We start from the raw sequence: 19,890 nt of genomic DNA on the forward strand, positions 1-19,890 counted from the left end.
CCGATGGATCAAATAAACGAACTGGCTTATCAAAATTTGATGAAATATTCTACTTATCAAAATTTGATGAAATATTCTACTTACTTCGGTTATAACTACAGGTGGTGTGTTTGATTTCCTTGTTAAAAGTGTGCTTGGTTTAATGAAGAGGTAATGGAAACCAACCTAATCGAGAAGACGACAAAGACGAAGCTAACAGATGAGTTCATTTTCTGTTACTACGGGATCATTTCATGAGTTCATGGCCAAGAATTTAGTACGTTTCTGGAGGGGGATTTATACTTGCATCGTTCATTCCTCTGTCAATTTGTGATGGTGGTGGTCTGCAATCCTATGACAGTGAATTTTTAGGATTTGTTTGATATAGATTTGGGCAATTGGTCTTACTAGCCCTTTTACAAATACACCAACTAAAATTAACCCTATGCTCAAAATGCAATCTCTACTACTAGCCCTTTTTTATGAAAATACCCTCAATATTGTGTCAATAATCTACCAATATAGCGTCAAGAATGTATTAGTATTGTGTCGATGATAAAAGTGTTTTGTCAAAAATGATTAGTAAAGATTGCATTTGAAAGGAGAGCGATTTTTTGTGAATGGGCTACTAAGCCCAATTTCCCCATCGCTTTTATTTTTTGTTTCATAACCAAGAATTCAGTAGTTTCGATTATAATTTCTAAACAAAAAAATGATGCATAAGCCTTTTCATGTTACTGAAAAATGCCAATCCTTCGAAATTATATTTTTCATTTTCCTTCAGTCTAAAAGTTATTTAACGCTTTTAAGTCATTTTATATGGTGTGGCGAGTTTCAATTATTTTTTCCACCAAGAATATTGAATGAAAAGTAACACTGAAGTTTACTATCTTCGGAGCTTCTTCCTGGCCTCTTGGGAAAATAAGTGAAACTGATTTTCTTACTGGTACAACGAGATAAAAGGTGCGCCGTTGACGTTTGAACAAACAACACGAAATAAATTTCCTGAAAACAAACTCACATTCACTAAGATTGAACTTATGGATTTGAGTACAGAGATCATTGGCACCATCCATGGCTTTGTTAAATACAATAATTCAGCTCAACATCCATCTCCCTCTCTCAATCTCTCTCTCTCTCTCACACACACGCACACACAGGCAGGGACAATCTTTGCAAGCGTTATGAAACCTGCAAAGCTCTGACGCGTGCAGTTAGCTCTCGAACTTGACTCCTCAGACGATCAGGATTACAGAAAAACTCGACAAATACACCTCGTTGAAGCCCAATTTCCTTGGCATGATGTTTAACAATCTGCAAGCCATGCATATTGCGAATATTAATAACACGATTAAGGTCCAGAAAATATTTAACTAAACCAATATATGCACCAGAGAGTAGTTACCTCATTTTTCTTACGATGCTCCAGTGTCACCTCTTCAACTGCAGCAGAGAGTTTTGCATTTATTTTTTCCATTTCATCAAGCTCTTTCATCAATGGCTGGAAAACAAAGACAAAGATATATTAATTTTGTACAGGAACAGAGGCGAGAAAATACTAAAGAATTACCACAACAAGCTGCAATAACAACATGATGACATGATGTTCAAATGGCCAATAGCAGATCAGAAAATGTAGAAGAAAAAGAAAAGTAACATGTCTAACATGAAATTATGATTTCAACGCTACGATACATAAGGACAACTGAAGGTTTTTTCATTCTTTAGTACTCATATAACCATCGTCTTAAAAGGAAACATAACATGTTAACCACGGTGAGTTATTGCTATATTATGAACACTACTTGTATTCTGTCTTTCAACCAAATTTAGATATCAAACATATCGCACACGAAAACCATCAATTTTAAAGCAAGTTAAAGTATAGAACTCTTCAACGTTGAAACAAGATCTCAACAAGACACAATTCTCCATGGTCAGATCTTCTACTTTGTGCGACTTAAAGAGCACATGAAGCATAGAATACCATAAGAGGGAAAAATCAATACCAGTAAAAATGGAAACAAGTGAAGTAATAAGAAATGAAGGTGTAATAGTGATGTCATACCCGTGGTGTCAATATAGGTTGCGCAGTTGTTGAAGATGCAAATAGCAATTGCTGCAAACTTTGAATTAGAGTGCACCTGATACAATTAACAAGTTAGAAGTTTTCCCACAAAACGAAAAGGTGGAGAAATACACATTCATGGTAGATACTTTTGAAGAGATGACCAAATCAGTGTTACTGAGGAGGCATGTTTATTCATGTTAAAGATAGGGAAGACATGCTAGACCACTACCATAAAGTCTACCAAATGCCAGACATGCCCGTGATGCCAAATTACATCAAATTCTACCATCAACCATGCATATTTTCATTTCTCACTAAAAATACAGGAACAGATGCCAAAGATTAGATAACTTGTTTGTTTCATTGAGGTTCTGAATGTTATATTGTATAGAATTGCTTGTCATATCAGGCTATCAGCGTTCCAGCAAGACTGCTTTGCCAAAGCATTTAGTGTACCATGGATGTGGATTCATTCAGCTATCGAATTTTCAAAGTTAATGAGCAAAAAAGATATCAAAGAGCAGGAAAAAAGCCTTATGACCACGTGACGTTGTTGTCCATATGGATGCAAAAAAGAATACCATACAGAGCAAGGCTTGTATAGGTTAGCACCTCATCAATAGTATATATGAAATAAGCAATGTATATTCTTTAATTTTGGGGTGTAATTTCATTAACTAGAGTCGTGTAGACATCCTACCAGTTGCAGTGAGTAGGAAAAGAAATTAAGAGTACTAACTTACATGGTTGCAATAACCAACGTGCACAAGGTATACTACTTAATTTGCACACAGCTATTTAAGGGCCAAAATGAAAAATTGTTATACTAATACTCTCAATGGTTAAGGAAAAGCGGGGTAACTCACAACTCATTAACACATCTATTTCTGTCCTCTGGAAGTGAGTTCTCAAGATCAGACTGAAGGGTCATCAAGTCTGAATGAAGACTAGATATCTGCTGCACAATACCCGGAGCTGATACATATGTTGATAGCCCAACTTGAGCATCTAATACAAGAACACATAAATTTAATAATTGAGAAAAAAGAGAGGAAATAATCGTATTAATATAAAATCTTAACAACTTTGTGTTTATTGAAGAAGAATGCACTGTCATTACTTGAATGGATACTTAAAAGATCTCTAACACCATGCAAAAAGTGATCCTGATCATCCACTCCTCCTTGTTCTTGAACATCAGATGCTGCTTGAATTAATGCCAGGCAACGACCCTATAATGATTAGAAAGGAGCATAAACACGCCATGATAGTGGAAAAAGGAAAAGAGGATGAAGGGTTTAAGCATGCAACTGTAAGCAAGGTTTCCCAAATAATCTGGAGCATAATACTTACCAGTTCTGAGCATAATAGTATTACAATGAGATGTGTTATGACTTAAGTTTTGAATACATGTAGAATCATCTAACAGTAAGAGAGAATATTTGATAGAGGTGAAGGAGGAGAAATGAATAAGAAGTCTAAAGAGGGAGAGAGAGATACCACACGGCCTTTTGTTGCTGACAGGTAGGCTTGCACCTCTGATTCAATAACCTTAAGCAAGGAGTATGCTCCGAGCATGTTTTTCTTTTCCAACTGACAAGCCATTTTTAAGAACTGATGCCTTGCAAGCTGATTAACAAGATGATTTATAAACTGCCAAGGAAAAATTGAATAAGAAAATGTTAGACCAGAAGATCAGGAATCTTTGTGATATAAACTCAATGCTTAATTGATTGATGATAAGACAATTAGTAGCTGACAATACCGCTTTCTGCCGGTTAATGTAATATTCTTGTCGCATGACCTTTAAGTCATAATCACCTACAAATTGATAATTCAGATCACATTAGCTATGAAGAACTTTTTGAGCCATGCAAGGCAAATAATTTGATGTTGTTTCATCTTACAGTTCTAGATTGGTTTAGTTACTAATAATACCTTGCAATATGTACGTGTCTTGGAGTTGAGCCAGCTCCCAACAAAGACCTGGAATAGTCTGAGAAAGGAATACACAATACCTCAAACTAAATCAATCAATGATATGAATGTGTTTTGAAGGCAGAAATAAGCATACACAAGAATATTGTAAGAGTATCAGAATAGGTGCCACCCCCAAGAATAACAACTTCAAGAGAAAACCCCACAAGATAAATGAAAGTATAAATACAGGCAACGTGATTAGCAGGTAGCATGTCCATGATCCTTTCCTCATGGGGGTTCTCTCTATGACTACAATTAGAATTCAACTTTTTTTCTCAGAAGATTTTGGAAATTTGGATATAACAGGTAAACGTAGGAAACTTAAAAACCAAGAACAATACAAACCTCAGATAATAATTTCTCTTCCTTGTGATAAGAATTTGATAGTTCTCCAACAAGTTCTGCATGCTTTCTCCTGTATACACATTAGATACTCCTTAGTCAAAAGATATTGTGAAATGTAGCAGATAAGAAACAATTGAAGTCTACCACTACACAAAGTGTAATGAATTGACTTGTTAAAATGCATTGTACCTGAGGGAATGAAGATCAAGATGGATGTGAGCTTCATCCGATGATACTTGAGATTTAAGTGCCATTAGAATTGCTTGCTGCTTAGCATTCTCAACTTGGGCTTCCACCCATTGTCTTTCACTTGTCCCAAAACTGCATAATATTTAGCAGTAACAGAGTGAGCAGGGATTCCAAATTTACCAACAACAAAAAAATGCCAGCATGAAAGTTGACAAGAAAAAGGTTAACCAGCCACAGATATAGAAATACCACATCTATTCAAGTACCAGAAATAGATAAACCATCCAAACAACAAAAGTAAGGTTGAATTATCAAAATACCACATCATTTCAAAGAACGTGTTTGTATGTCATAGACTGATAGTGATACACATTCATGCGTGTAGAGAGGTAGATACAGAATACAAACGAATAAAAAAGAAATTTTTTCTGTGCCTCTCAGGTGTCAGAGAAGTAAAATAATTTACTACTAGAATATACCTTCTCACTCTGATTACACAAACGGAATACATCCTCTAATTTTCATCATACTGGAATCAAAATGTAACATTTTTGTATCTTCTTTGTAGATTTTCTTAAAAGAAATAAAACAATCGAAGTAATAATAACAGCAATTGTTCTAGTTTCTTAAAGTGGATGTGGGGATCTGAAATCAGACAAAATAAGTAGGTATTTCTTTCATTATATAAAAGTTAAAACTTTGTGAATAGGGGAAAAAGTTACATACATAGAACGAAGTCGTTGCAACTCAGAGACACGCTGATGATGGGATTTTTCTAAATCTGCTGCAATCAAAAGGCCGAGTAAAAGGAGTCAATATTTGCTACTTTATAAAAATTAAAACAGCTTAAGATATCCGAATACCTAGGCAACTCTAGATTATGCAAATAATCAACATTTGCATCAAAGTGATAATGATGTGATTACATATGGATGTCAGGTATTTTCTGAATTCAGAAAAGCAAAAAAATAACATTACAAATAAAAACATATTCCTATTTTTCATTTTTTCAAGGAAGTATGTGCAGAAAAACAAGAAGAAAATGATTTGTGGCATACATATTAAGTTTCTCTACATGACTAAAGCTGTGTACATCACTCCACTCATTGGTTTGTGTAATTGTTTTTTCTTTAAGAGAAGGTTAAAGTGATTTTATGACTCAAAAAAGTAAATTTTCATATCAAAAATAGCCTCTGGTACCAGTTGAAGCATCAAATATAAAAAAATCTTCTCAAAGTTATAAGCGTCCAGCAAGCACATGTAATCTCTACTCCATTGGAAAAGAAAAAGAATCTGGAGCTATTAATCTTCAATACTTAATGCGGAGAGAGAAAGGAAATTAGAAGAGTGAAAAATAAGCAAAAGCCATAGGACGGATTACCTCTTACTATGATATTTGAGATGTCTTCAAGACTCACCCATGAACACTTAGATTTTCCCTCTTCAACAACTAAACGAAAAGGACCCTGTTCATATCACTTAGTAAGGCCTTCATTTTCCTTTTAATAATATGAAGTATACAATAGAAAAACCGGCAAGACACAAAAAAGATACAGCATAATTGATAGGGCCATAAGAAATATACAAGAGATGAGGGGAAAAAACATGATTTCAAGAACTTATTGAGAAGATTTTCAATACTAACAAGATAGAATTCCATGAGATGAACTTCTGTCAAATATGAATAGTGGAAATCTGAATTTTTCTTAGTTTTCTTTTGATAAATAGTGATCTTGAAATTATTCCCCAAAAAAAAAAATATTCAACTGGGACAGAGTGTTACAATTTACTTTCAATGCAGAGGATCTAGAAATAAAAGCTGGCAGACTGGCACAAAGTAATGATGGATATCTGAAAAATAAGTTGCAGCAATACTGGCTAAATTTCCATCCTAAGTGAAAGCAACACTGACACACTGATGCGCGACCAATTAGATTAGCAATAATTAAAGCTGGAAAAGAAAAGGATACTCATTCATACACAATCAGTAATTAACAATGCTTAGAGAGGGGAAGGGGGGGAATTATCTACACACCGTGTCCAACTGCTTGGCAAACCACTGATTTAGCTCCTTGATACAAGATGAATCTCCAATTAAGTATGGATGAAAGTCTGCGTAAGCTAAATAGATGCCATCCCCTGCAAATTAAGTAGGGCTAAAAGTTCATAAATATGAAAAGGCAGAAATAGTGAGCTTGAACGTGGAATTCCTAAGCAGAAAAGTGAACATGCATTCCTCCTTCAGTTGTGCACAAATCACATAATTATTCTCAATTTCTCATATTAAAATGCAAAACATATACTGGGCATTAAACAACAAAGGTTATAGTGAAATGTTTAGAAAATCAACGCAAGTACTGAAAGGTAAAAGAATACAATACCATCCCCAGAATGATAATGGGCCAACTCTTGTGCTGTAGAAGCCATCCTTCCAAGAACTGCATTCATCTAGAGTAGAGTGAAAGAATTACAAATCTTATGAAATTTGAAGTAGCAATAAACTTCTTAAAGTACTTTTCTCATTAAAAAATCAATCAAAACCCAATACACATGGTTCTCTGCATACACAAAGGCAGGTTGAACTGCACACGTTTGTTTGCAGATAAGTCACTGAGCATTCGAATGCTCATTCACATGTTTGCAGACAACATAGTATACATAATATATGGAAAACCATGCTCAATCAAACAATATCAAAAAGGCTAAATGGATCAAACTTATCATAATTGCTGTCCTCAATTTATCACACCACCAGTGTCTAATAAATTGCTTTTACAACTTAGTCAAGAAAATGACGAAATCCATTTCAAAATGGGTCACTAATGCGCAGAATATACTTCAGTGATTGTAGCTATTCTAGTAAGGGAGCCTTCTTTTTACTAATATACCTGCAAATTTCTTGCAGAAAGGCTATCGTCTATAGTTGTAAGATGTCCACTGACAGTAGATGTTGCAGCAACTCGAGCCCGTCTCCCTTGGATCAAAGCCGAAGCCTGATCAGTAAGCATGTCGAACTGAGAATGCAGTTGTCTAAGCTGTCTCTGCAACTGTAAAGCTTCAGCTTTATAGGCCAAAGTTGCATCCCTAAGGAAGAAAACAAGTCCATTAGTACTGGGAGCAGGGCATCACTAGCCAAAAAAAGATACATCTTAAAAGAGATACCAAGTTGCTAGAATATGCAATGACCAAGCATACTTTATGTTATACAAATTACTGAGAATTTACTGGCATACTAGTTCGCCGCCTATTTTCTGTACATTATCCTTTCGTTTAATGTCCTCCTTTCTCGCCATGATTTACCCGCAAGAAAAATGAAATAAACAAATCAAGTAAACGATACCCACACCAAAAAATGTGCTGCGAAAATCTCTTCTCAGTCCTCATGTACAGGCCAGAACTAATGCATCACTAGAGGAAAAATAACAAAATGAGTATAAATGAATGTAAAAAGTATGCAGTACAAGTATGGTACCGGATATCTTTGAGTCCCTCCTCAGCTGCGAAAACCGCCTCCTGGTTGTCTGGCCTGGAAGCAAAGGCTGAAATGCTGTCGTACGCAAAGTCCAAATCTTCCCCCTGCAAAACCAACATTTATATCAAAGTATCAATACACATATACTATGAAGTTCGAACACAGCATATAAAAACTCAACAATTTTGATTACAAACAACAGAAACGAGAATTTTACCTCTAATAGCTTCCCCTCCTGCACAAATTGATCATATCTAAAACAAAAAATTGAAAGAAAAAAAAAATCAGAAATTATATATTATTACAAATTTTCAAAATTCAACCAAATGACAATGAATGAGGGGAGAGAGAGTAACTGAGAGAGTTCGGGGAGAGAGAGGACGTTGGAGGGGCGGAGGCTGGAGCAGATCCAGTCGAGGATGGGTCGAGCGTCGTCGTATTGGAAGGGCCATTCGAAGCTGTCAGGGTCCAATGCGTCCGCCCCTTCGTACCCTAATTCACCCAACAGAGCGCACAGCGTCGCCCCGCTCATTTTCCGGTCGTATTCTTATCTCTTCTCTTGCTCCGTCGTGAACGGCGGTGCCTCGGGATCAGATCTTGCGATTTCAAATGTTTGCCAGCGACTGAGGGGACGAGTGAATTTTTTGGGCCGTTTGGCGCCGGCCTCTGAAGTATGACGTCGTTTCATTTGTGTTTTTTGTGTAATTTCCAACAAAACAAAAAACAAAAAAAAAAAAATTAAAAAATCGTCGTGAACAATTTTGTCCTTTTCTCTTCCGGACAGATGATCTTAGGAAGGAGGAAACTTGTCCGACGCTTTGCTTGCCATTCAATTTTGCGGAGTGGCATTAATCCAATCAAAACTTACCACATGATAAGTCTTAAATATTATCTTTTATCATTCTTTTATATTTAAAATTCTCATAATTATTTTTCCTACTAATTACTATAAATCATGAGATTAATTTGATGTATATTTTTCTTCTCCCCCTCCTTTTTTTTCTTCCCTCTCTTTTGGTACTTTTATGTTTTGCCGTAGAAGTCTTCAGTTTCTTCTCTCTCCCACTTCTACCATAATGTTAAAGATGGATAATCAACCAAAATAGTTGTACTTCAACCAAAATAAAGTGAAGGATAATCAATAAATTGTGAAAAGATCAACTCGATAATATGGAGTGAGTCTGCAAGATTGTATTTAGAGTTTGCTACAAAATATTCTAATCATTTATAGGAGAAACATATATTCTTATGCAGAAAGGAAATAAAGAGGGGGAAGAAGACTGCACACGGCAGAGAAAACTGCGGAAGACAAATAAGAGAGAATGAGAAGAGGAAAAAAGAAAAAAAAGGAACAGACAAATTTTGTTAAACATCAAGCCTGTGTTAGAATATATATATATATATACACACACACACACACACATATCACAGTTTTATTTCATTATAGATGGAGAAGATGGTTTAATTTTTTTTCCCATTATTTTTATGAAGGAAGGAAATGCACAGGGTGGGGAAGAAGCCGGCACTGGCAGAGAGAAAATTTGAGAAGAAAAAGGGAAGACAGAGGAGATCAGAGGAAAATTGAAATCTTAAATTAATCTTATATCAATTAATAGGAAATATAATTATGAAAGTTTTAAATATTAAAGAAAAATAATAAAAGAAAATATTTAAAACTTGCCACGTGGCGAGCTTTGATTGGATTGTAGTGTTACTCAACAAAATCCAGTGGCAAGTAAAGCCCTACACAAGTTTTTCTCCTTAGGAAGATGTCAAAAAGTCCACATAAGTAATAATAGTTAGAAAAGACAGTACTAGTATTTTTCAACGGAAATGTCAATTTCTATATGGCATGACATGGAATGCACCAGATAAAGTTGTTGTCAAATTTGACAGCAGCTTCAAATCTATTTTCAGTAAATCATAAATATTTCTTTATAATTTTTGTTATTACCTTTTGTTTTAAAATTACTAATTACAATTATAAAAAGTTAATAAAGCAATTAATAATAGTTTCAATTTGACATAGCAGATGGAGAACCAAACTTACAAAAAAGATCAATGTGCCACATAAGAGCATCTCTAAAGGATATGTCAAATTTTAAAATATCAAAATAATAGTTGATAGCTTATGTGACAATTTGACATTTTATACAATATTTTGCTTCACCCGATATGTTAAATAATAATGTTATTTAATAAACTTTTTATCTTTTTATGGAGTCCAATGATTAAGGTAACCAATCAAATATTTAAAAAACATAATAACATTTATTATATATTATAGTAATCTATTAAAATATCATTTAATAAATTCGACATCTGCTATCAAATTTGACAGCAAAAGGCTTTGCCTTCAAATGACTCAACGCCACCTAAGAAATTGAAGGCTCAGTTGGAGAGAGTTTGATGCCATTCTTTATTGTTGTATGTCTACGTGGCAATTTTGACATCTCCTTTGGAGATGCTCTAAGTCTTTAAATTTAAATTGTGTTTAAAATTTGAATGAGGATCCTGGATCTATATGATCCTTAAATCATGTTCGTTCATCATAAATTGTATGATATACAATGCACGAACACGATTAAAAGATTCTCGTGGAATCCTCTAATCTCCATATGCTTACCACCATTAACCAACTTAAACCCCCAAAAGCTGCCACGTGTAATTTATTCTGCTCTGTTTTTTTCTTTTTTCTTCTGAAGTATTCTGCTCTGCTTATTAGGAGGGTAAAATCCTCTTTTAAATCGTTGACTTCCAAATTTGCCCTGATATAAAGTGTATCCACTCTTTTTCGAAGCTCATCAGCATACATAATGCAGTTTGGTGGTGATCAGTTTAAGCCAAATCAATTGCAAAGTTCAATGATAGAAACAATGGGGGTGAGCCCTTGCCGCCACGGTCGCCTTCCACGGCTAAGAGTCGCCATTGTCTTCCTCCAACAAGGATCCCGGTCGTGTTCCTCGGATAAGGGCTTTTTCATTGTTTCGTGGTCAGAGTGGTTTCATGGGTTGAGTTGGGCTTTTTCATTTTCTTTGGAGTTTTCATTGTTTCGCCATCGTCTTCCTCGGACTAGATTCTCTTGAAGCACTTTCAGTTTCAGACATTTAGAACCGCTTTCCAAATGAGACCTAAGTCATACTTTGGCTCATATATACAATATGCAATTAAACAAAAAACGACTAGACAAAATTGTATGACTAAATAAAAACAGTATAATCCTCGAATAACATGTCTATTAGTACCTAGACACCATTTCTCATCTCTGATGGGATTAAAATCTCAAAACTCCTATGCATTTCGAAGAACAATATCAATCGATTCCAATCTGCCAACCGTCACAAGAATAAGCTGCCTGTTGTAGGTAGTCGTGCAGATATCAGTAGCCGTCACAGTGACAGTCGAGGAAGAGATGAAATGGACATGGTGACCATTCCAAGCCTCTTGTCGTTTACATATATAAGTACATAGATCATTAGTAGTTCTTCATTCTGTTTCAGAATCCGAGAAGTATTTCTGGGCGTCAAATGGCTGTCTCCGGGAGTTCATATCATGGACATTTGGCTGTCTCCGGGAGTTCATATCATGGAAGTTAGGCTGTCTCGGGGAATTCATATCATGGAAGTTAGAAGGAGCTTCTCCAGACATCGGAGCAAATGCTGCAGCTCAAATACATAAAACTAATGAGAAATGCACACTTAAGGCAATTTTTCAACGGAAAATAATTTAACAGAAAGAGAAAATTTGCCAGTACAGGATAAAAATATAACTTAACTAGCGCGTATGTGAATGTCACTTTCAAAGAAGACCATCCTAATATACAGTTTGCTTAATAAACTGTTCTTAGATGTTTTTGCCATGTAGGTGCAAGTTTGTTCGTCTAATGATCTTTTCAGTTTTCAAGAAAGATATTTCAGAGTCACTCAGGGATTTGTAATACGAGGTCAGCACTCTATCGGCCACAGTAACAGGATGAGTCAAAAGTCAATCTATGGGAACTGTAGCGCACTCAATCATCAATCCACAAAATTTTGTAAGTTCTATAGCCCATCAAATCTAGGAATCTACAAAAGAAGTGAGCAACAACGTTGGACTACCGCAACAAAAAAAACTAATGAACACCAAATAAACAGAACAATGCTCAATCTACAATCAGAGATATTGGTAGAAGAACATTCTTCAGCTAATTGTGTACAAAGGCCAATTAATTCGCAAACCAAATCACAAAAACGGAAGTTCACAACATAAAACTTGTTAAAATACATTCAACTAACCTTTCTCTCTCATTCTCCTTTCTCTGTCATACTCAAATTTATCCCGAATCTGGTTGACCTTTTCCCAGGTATCACCTTGCCTACTTGCAAAACCATTGTCCTGCAACAAAATAAAGTCAGTTGAGTGTATCATCACACATCCATAACCATGTGACCAAAGTAGTCAAAAGCAAAAGATAGCACAAGCATCCCTCTAGTATAGCGGGGTCCTATGAATACAGAGGTATCACATCTTACACTAAAAACAATCAGGGTGTCATAAATCATGGTTTGGTGACAAAATCCTATTTACTTCGGTTATAAAGCTTGATTCCGATGGCTTCATTTACCAATGAAGATAGCAAGAAATAATTGCATTCACAATAACACAAAGGACCCGCTTTGAAGATTAAACAACATGTTATTAAGTGTGGAGTTTCAAGTCGATGATAATGGACAACTATGTGAAATGCTGGGCTGTCTACTCATGATTCCTAACATGTAATTAGCGAGGTGTAGGTGCCGAGAGAACACATGTTATATACATCAGCAAAGCTCACATATTCCACTAGGTCCAATAAACCGCATCAAATTCCTACCTTAAATGGCTCAGGATGAAACCGCTTGTTCCTGAAACACAAGCAACCGAGCAAAATTAGCATCTGAATATCACTAGACGCCAATGGGCAGTGAGCCAGTGAGATTTTACACTACTAGAACAAACCGAGTAATAATTACATTCGTATACATTAACAAGCGCAGATTTTTTCAAAAATTTCCATCTTTTATATAACCATGTTACATGAAATTAAAATCTACAAATGTCAATTCTTTGCAATACTGAAAAACCATTTGCAGAAATTAATCAACATGGCACACCTGTACGGAGAGAAATCGTGATCATCGTCCTCGGCGGATTCATAATTCGCATGATCCTGAGCAATTTTTTTGGAATAACCCTCGTCCCAATACAGCCTTTCCCAATTTTCCCTCAGCTCCTGGTAAAGCTCCATGTATCTTTTGCACCAAGGCTCGTGTTCCTGTCAACAAATTAAAGTAAAACTTCATTAATACAAACCCTAATTAATCCAAAACCACACAAGTAATCACAAAGGAGCAAAGACGAACCGTTTCCTTGAGGACGAGGCGAGTGCGGCGCATGAACTGGTCTCGGAGCTGCTTGCGGCGCTTGTTGGGGATGTTGTCCCTGGGAATGACGAACCGCTCACGTGGAGGCACGTGATCGCCGATCTCGTGGATTTCGCCGTCAACGACCCACCACTCGGATTTCTCCTCCTGCTTCCGCATGGCCAGGGCGGGTGACTTGTGGCGGCGCCGAGATGGGCCAGACTCGGTCCGGGCCCATCGCAGTTGGGTGGCGGCGGCCGCAGTCTGGAAGCATGACGGTGAGTTCTTGAGTCGTTTTGCTAGGGAGAGCATTTGGGAAGCAGTGTTTCTGAGTTTGGTGCAGTAGAGTGTTACAGTCGAGTCTGTTGCGGGGATTTTGGTCCTTGCAAGGAGACCCGCTAAGTTTATCCGAAGGCTTAACCGGTTCGAACCGCTTGCATTACGTTTTTTTTTTCTTTTCTTTTTACTCCTCGTATCTCAAGAAAATATCAAAATGTCAAAATAAGTAATAATGGTGAAACAAACAGTAGTTATATTTTTCAATGGACAAACCAAATTTGACAGCTGCTTCAAATTTTTTAATTAATTATTAAATACTTTTTATTTATTTTTTTTATTGCTTGAAGGCCTTACCTTTTAATTTCTTGTCATACCAATGTCATTTTTAAGTACTTTTATACATTTTAATTCATTTTCTTTCAGGTATCGTTTGGTATGCAGATGGGACGGGACGGAACGGAATGGGACGGGACAGAACGGAACAGAATGGAGCGGGAGCAAAGATGTCCTCGGATGGAAACAAGGAGGAAAAAGAAGGAGACAGAGAGGTTATAATTTTGTGTTCCACGGATGTGGAACGACTCGTTCCAGGGGGTGAGGTGGAACGAAAATTCACCTAAAACTCGTCCTGTGGAACAGCTCGTTCCACCCGTTTTAGGCGCACCAAACGTGGGACGGAACGTCTTGTCCCACTCTGTTCCGTCCCGTCCCACGTACCAAACGGTACCCAACGCAAAAAAAGTAAATGTAAATTTTTATATTTAAAATTTGACATATCAAGTAGAGAGAAAAACTTTAAAAAATACCAAAGTATCTCATAAGTTGTCAAATTTAAATTTTATGTTTAAAATTTGATATCTCTCTTTCGGATAGTCTCATTAAACCGGAGAGTTAAACCTTGCCCGAACCGGCTGGAAGGACAGGCATGCCAAGCCCAAGCCCAAGCCCAGTCGAACTAAAATGTTTCAGAAATGGCGATTTTCTGGTACACGTGTCTTGAGAAGGGTGTTGACATCTGGAAATCGGGGAAACTGCCACGATGGGAGGAACTCGAATTCAAACCATTTGAAATCCAACGGTCACCAATAGTGCGATACTGAAAGAAAGTCCCACCGCATTCGCTGGCTTCCCGCCCTTTGTTCAGTTGATTCGAGTCTTTCGATCGAGATGTGTGGAAGGGCTCGCTGTACTGACAACGTCATTAGGGCTTACCACCGCGCCCATGCCCCTGTCCGTACCATTACACATGGACCGGTGAGCAAACCACATAATTCAAAACTCTTTCCCCTCTTTTGATTTCTCTTTTGGTTGTAATTTTCTCTCATTTTCCTAGCAACCAAACAGGTCTTAAATTGCGTGTTAATGCTCTCTTTAATCAATTGCTTTGCTCATACTGATTGAAACGAATTTTCGGTTTATGCTTAGGTATCGGCCGTCGTACAACGTGTTGCCGGCGGGATCGAATGTGCCTGTTGTTCGCAGAGAAGACGGGGCGGATGGCTACGGCGTCGTTCTTAACTGAATGAAATGGCGGCGGATTCCTAGTTTCACCAAGAAAACCGAAAAGCCCGATTTCTACAGGACGGTAATAACGTTAGCATTAGCATTGGCAGTCAGCCACTGTCTTGATTAATAGATTGTTTACATAAATTGAATGGGCTTTGCAGTGATGTTGTGAATTGTGTTAAAGTTTGCAGTTTAATGCTCGGTCTGAGTCCAATTGTGAAAAGGCTTCCTTCCGTCGTTTGGCTCGTAAAAGCCTCTGCCTCGTTGCGGTTGAAGGGTACGTATTATTGATTTTGCTACGTTTATTATCATTCGGGACATGTTTTTTTAAATTGTGGTTGTATTGGAGGGACTCCGTGCGTCTTTCCCTTTCATTGCTGCTGTTTGATTAGTATCATAAAGCAGTTTCTTATTTCATGATTTAATTTGCATTCTCCAGTTTTTATGAAAGGAAAAAAGATGGTTCGAAAAAGCACCCTCACTACGTCTATTTCAAGGACGGCAGACCTCTCCTGTTTGCAGATCGTTATGATTCATGGGAGAACTCTGAAGGTAGTTAATGACAACTATGTTGTTCGAAAAAGCCGCTCCCCGTGACCTCCGCTTTTATTAATTTGTTATGCTATTATGTCTGTTTGTTTTGGTCTTGGCGATGATAATTTGTTTTCAAAACCGACTTTATCTGAAATTCTTCGTAAGTAAATTTCAAGTTTGAGATAAGTTTGTTCTAGGCGCTGATATATCCACTGTACATTATCAAGCACGCGGGAAACTTTACACCTTCAGTATCATAACAACTTCAGCATCAGCTTTAGACCATCTCCAACCGAAGGATCCAGAAGGTCAGAGAGCCGAAAATAACCCGAATATCGTCTCCAACTGAGGGTTAGGCCAAAGAGCTCATGGGCCTCACTGGACAAAAAATAGCCGAAGGGCCAACCAACTAACCCAAACCAGCCAACCAGCCAGCCCCGGGCTAGGCTAGAATTTCATCATTCTTGTTGGTTATAGCCAACAACATTGTACTTATTCCGGTCGGTTATATCTGACAAGAATTGTAAGCCAAAATTTGAAATACAATGGCTAGCTGACGTCAGTTACCATTGAATACATTTTTTTTTTTTTTAGTTGGGCCAATTTTCTTTTGTATGAATTTAAAAAATTCCTTTTTTTTTAATTTTTTTTTTTATAAGTACCTAAATCATTCCTACACCATTTCTCACATAATTTTTATCATTCCATACTATTTCACTTCGTTTTATTTCAATTCTTCACATTATATTTTCTTACATCTTCCAATAATCTTTCCTTCAATTTTTTCAATAATTTTCAAATGACCTCATCTGTAATGAAAGATAGGGCTTGGACTCGAAAAGAAGATGAAGCTCTTTGCAAGGCTTATAGATGGGTGTCGGAAGATAGTGTGAGGGGGAGTTCTCAAACAAGTGAAGGTGCTTGGACTCGTGTGTCCAAAAAATACTTAAAGTTCTACAAAGGCACCACTCCACCGAATATCCGAAACCACGAGAGTTGTTCTTCAAGATAGAAGAAACATCTTCAGCCAAGTTTGAACAAATGGCATCAAGCACTGTTAGCAGTCGCAAGTCGACATGAAGGCGGCGCTAACTACTACGACGAAGTAAGTGTTTTCACAATTTATTTTAAATATTTAATTATATTACATTTAATTTCATGAATTACTTTCCTTTAATTTTTGTAAATATATTTAATTATATTACATTTAATTTCATAAATTAATTTCCTGTAATTTTTGTAATTATATTTTCTAGGTATACCAAGCGAAGGAATTGTATATGAAAGGCAGCTCGAAACCCTTTTAGTTTCACGGTTGTTAGGAAATTTGTAAAGGGTGGATGTTATTTGAAGATCCACCTCAACATAGAGTAGGTCTTACGCCGGTGTTCGGAACTATATCCTCAGCTATAAATATGGATGAAAATGGATCTCCTACCATTCAGCAAATAAGGGTAGAAAATTCGTCTTCAGGTGAAGGTTTCATACCTAAGGCTATGGGACAAAACAAGGCCTGAAGGTTGAAGGAAAAGGGCAAAGCAAATGATGATTACACCACTCAACAGGAAGTGGCGGCCTCATTGCGATTAATGGCAAAGCAAAATGCTATTGACGCGGAAGAAAGGAATACAAGAACAGGCCAAACAAATACAAGAAGCGATAGATGATAAGAATATAGAAAGGAACACTTCAAATTACACTCCAATGAGTAAGGTCTATTTTGATAGGAAAAAAAAATGATATTATGACCCTGCGGCAATTGTTTACCTCTGACTATACTTCTACAATGACGGATGATGAAGATGATGTTGATTATGGATATTAAATTTAAGTTGTTGTAGTTTTTAAATTTAAGTTAATGTTGTTTTTAAATTTAATTTGTAGTTTTTAAATTTAATTTGTAGCTTTTAAATTTAAGTTGTAGTTCTTAAATATAAGTTGTAGTTTTTAAATTTAAGTTGTTTTTAAATTTAAATAATAAATTATGTTTGGCCCTTTGGGCTTCGATTGGAGATGATTTTTTGTAACATGACTAAAACGAGCTCTATGACCCTTTGGTTCTCGGTTGGAGATGGAGGCAAATATAGTCATGTACTGTTTATTAAAATATTAATATATTGGAGGACCAGATGGTCAAAACGAGCCCTCTGAACTAACCTTCGGTTGGAAATGGCTTTAGGATGGCTGCATGGTGAGCCCTACTTATGTTTGTTGATTTTTACAATTTTACTACAATTTGAATACCGTAATGTCTGGATGGTACTAGAAGCCTATAAGTTATGAATTAGTGCGTGAATATCTAGTTTATGTTGATGAGAGTAACTTGGAGGTGATTCTATGTGTATACATAAGGAATCCTTTAACAAGAGGGATCCTCATTTTTCTAAAAAAAATAGGGAGACCCTCTTGACCGTTGAATTTAACTTTAATGAAATTGTGTAATTGAGATTGTGTGGCCTGTGATTTAATCTCAACCACACAATTTCATTAAAGCCAATTTAACAGTCAAGAAAGTGTCGCTATTTTTTTAATAAAATGAGGATCGCTCTTGTTAAAGGGCCTATGTATACATATATATGTGCGTGTATATATAAAAAGATATTTGTATAGATATAGTTTGTGATTTCTAGTTTAAGTTTCTTGTCTGAGCTATGAATTTAGTCCTTCTTGTGTGAAGCATCTTCCTTTGCGCATTCTTGCTGTGGCCCTCTTTGACAAACTTGAGTAGCATTTCTCTAATATTTTGGTTAATTTATCATTATAGACAGGATGCCTGTTATATTGGATGATCCGGGTATGAAACGTTGGAAGTACATTTTATTGACTGCTAAAAAATTTATTCACCAGGTATGGTACCCGGTGACACGGCACTGGGTAAGGTGCCTTTTGATGGTCCAGGGTGCATCGACGAGGTGAGGCGGTTTCATGTTTTCTCTTATGTCCATGATGCTTATGTTTTAAAATTATGGAGGGGGACTTAAACGCAATAATCTTTACCCCGATCTCTACGACACTGCGAAATTGGAAATTTTGGCCGCCAGCTTGAATCAAACAAAATGATTCTTGCACTTGTATAATCATTTAGCTGGTGTTCCAATAGAAGGTAAACTTTATAGAAGTGACAAGATAAAGGTGTTAAGGTGGTGGTCTCATGGAAAATTTGCCGAACAAGAGAATCATGCTGTATTCGTTGTCTGCTAGGTTTCCCCTTTTCTACTTTGGCTAGGCAATATAGTCATCCTTTCTGTTTTGTATCTGTACTACTTGTATTTTAACTTCTGGTATACTGAAATCAAAGATTTAGGATGTTTGTCAAAACATGTTCGTCTCTCCACAGTTGGTTTTGCACAAGTTTCTTGTGAACTTAAAGATTTCTAGGTAATATTTGGTTTAACACTTGTGTGGATTATAAACAGAGAACTTGATTTCAATCAAGAGGTTTTGTTGCAACCCTCCTTACATATTTCAACAAGAAATGAAAAACAAGCGAAAAGAAGTTGCAGAACTAACAAAGAGGAAACATTTGGGGACGTAAAATTGGCAGAGACCAATTGTAAGCTTCTATCCACCTTTCACTAGGCACCATCTCCATGAACATCTTCTTTATCATCCGAATGGAGCCGGACACCGCCCCCCATTGTAACACCGGCCGCGACCCTAGGCTGAACCCTCGCCGCTTGTTCCCTAGCCACACGGTGATGCCTCTCCGTCTTTTCAGCCGCCTCCGTGGCCGGCACCAGCCAACCAACACGGTGGAGTTTGACAGAATAGATATGGTGACACCACCTCTCCTCAACATCTCTATTGTTGTTGTTATGCAATTTTATGCATAGTGATTTTGTGATGCTCATTCATTCCTAATTACTTATATAGTGTGGATTAAAGATGAATTGCCGGTGTTAACAATGATGATCAATGATAATGGCAGCAATTATGACAATCATGATTTTTTATCCCCTGATGCCAGTGTGGAATAAAGCAATGTACCCCAGGATGGATTTTATTCATTTTACATTGCTAGGGTTGTGGTAGTCATGATTAGAGTAACACTTTATGATCAAAAGACAATTACCTTAGTGAACTTGTAGGTGAGATGTGTCCATCACGGGCTTTTAGCACAATTGTTTATATCTCCCGCATCATGTGACTTATAA

General features: G+C 36.8%; 3 protein-coding genes across 4 annotated transcripts; all 3 read right to left on the reverse strand.

Annotated features, from left to right (window-relative positions):
* Positions 1–980: 980 nt before the first annotated feature.
* AUG3 (HAUS augmin-like complex subunit) lies at positions 981–8,749 on the reverse strand. 2 transcript variants are annotated; one of them, XM_068467758.2, is made up of 18 exons: positions 8,393–8,749; positions 8,254–8,290; positions 8,037–8,140; positions 7,453–7,648; positions 6,946–7,012; positions 6,600–6,703; positions 5,946–6,030; positions 5,291–5,345; positions 4,565–4,696; positions 4,376–4,445; positions 3,989–4,046; positions 3,816–3,871; positions 3,551–3,703; positions 3,171–3,282; positions 2,917–3,058; positions 2,048–2,123; positions 1,385–1,480; positions 981–1,293 (listed from the first exon to the last, which is right to left on the reverse strand). In XM_068467758.2, exons 1-18 carry the CDS (start codon positions 8,566–8,568, stop codon positions 1,162–1,164), a joined length of 1,851 nt encoding a protein of 616 aa, XP_068323859.2. In that variant the 5' UTR covers positions 8,569–8,749; the 3' UTR covers positions 981–1,161. The 2 variants fall into 2 exon arrangements, with proteins under 2 accessions (XP_068323859.2, XP_068323858.2); XM_068467757.2 differs by having other exon boundaries at positions 5,291–5,348; positions 8,393–8,736.
* Positions 8,750–11,153: 2,404 nt separating this feature from the next.
* On the reverse strand, positions 11,154–13,803 carry LOC137729687 (uncharacterized). The gene is made up of 5 exons (XM_068468692.2): positions 13,418–13,803; positions 13,169–13,329; positions 12,889–12,919; positions 12,311–12,410; positions 11,154–11,695 (listed from the first exon to the last, which is right to left on the reverse strand). The coding sequence occupies exons 1-5, from the start codon at positions 13,727–13,729 to the stop codon at positions 11,523–11,525; spliced, it is 777 nt and encodes a 258-aa protein (XP_068324793.1). The 5' UTR covers positions 13,730–13,803; the 3' UTR covers positions 11,154–11,522.
* A 5,339-nt stretch (positions 13,804–19,142) lies between these two features.
* LOC148693687 (uncharacterized) lies at positions 19,143–19,616 on the reverse strand. Its single transcript, XM_088678720.1, has one exon. It carries the CDS (start codon positions 19,533–19,535, stop codon positions 19,242–19,244), a length of 294 nt encoding a protein of 97 aa, XP_088534846.1. The 5' UTR covers positions 19,536–19,616; the 3' UTR covers positions 19,143–19,241.
* Positions 19,617–19,890: the final 274 nt, after the last annotated feature.

This window comes from Pyrus communis, chromosome 10, assembly GCF_041283825.1.
Source record: "Pyrus communis isolate YQ-2024b chromosome 10, ASM4128382v1, whole genome shotgun sequence".
In the NCBI taxonomy this organism is placed as follows: domain Eukaryota; kingdom Viridiplantae; phylum Streptophyta; class Magnoliopsida; order Rosales; family Rosaceae; genus Pyrus; species Pyrus communis.

What these genes read in the sequence shown, in the direction of transcription:
- AUG3 (XM_068467757.2), bottom strand. Translation starts at nt 8,568, where the DNA reads ATGAGCGGGGCGACGCTGTGCGCTCTGTTGGGTGAATTAGGGTACGAA. An exon ending in TTTCTGCAAGAAATTTGCAG is followed by an intron (nt 7,013 to 7,452) that starts GTATATTAGTAA and finishes ACTCTACTCTAG; the next exon opens with ATGAATGCAGTTCTTGGAAG. An exon ending in AGACACGTACATATTGCAAG is followed by an intron (nt 3,872 to 3,988) that starts GTATTATTAGTA and finishes ATCAATTTGTAG; the next exon opens with GTGATTATGACTTAAAGGTC.
- LOC137729687 (XM_068468692.2), bottom strand. Translation starts at nt 13,729, where the DNA reads ATGCTCTCCCTAGCAAAACGACTCAAGAACTCACCGTCATGCTTCCAG. An exon ending in GCCTCGTCCTCAAGGAAACG is followed by an intron (nt 13,330 to 13,417) that starts GTTCGTCTTTGC and finishes ATTTGTTGACAG; the next exon opens with GAACACGAGCCTTGGTGCAA. An exon ending in TTCATCCTGAGCCATTTAAG is followed by an intron (nt 12,411 to 12,888) that starts GTAGGAATTTGA and finishes ATTTTGTTGCAG; the next exon opens with GACAATGGTTTTGCAAGTAG.
- LOC148693687 (XM_088678720.1), bottom strand. Translation starts at nt 19,535, where the DNA reads ATGTTGAGGAGAGGTGGTGTCACCATATCTATTCTGTCAAACTCCACC.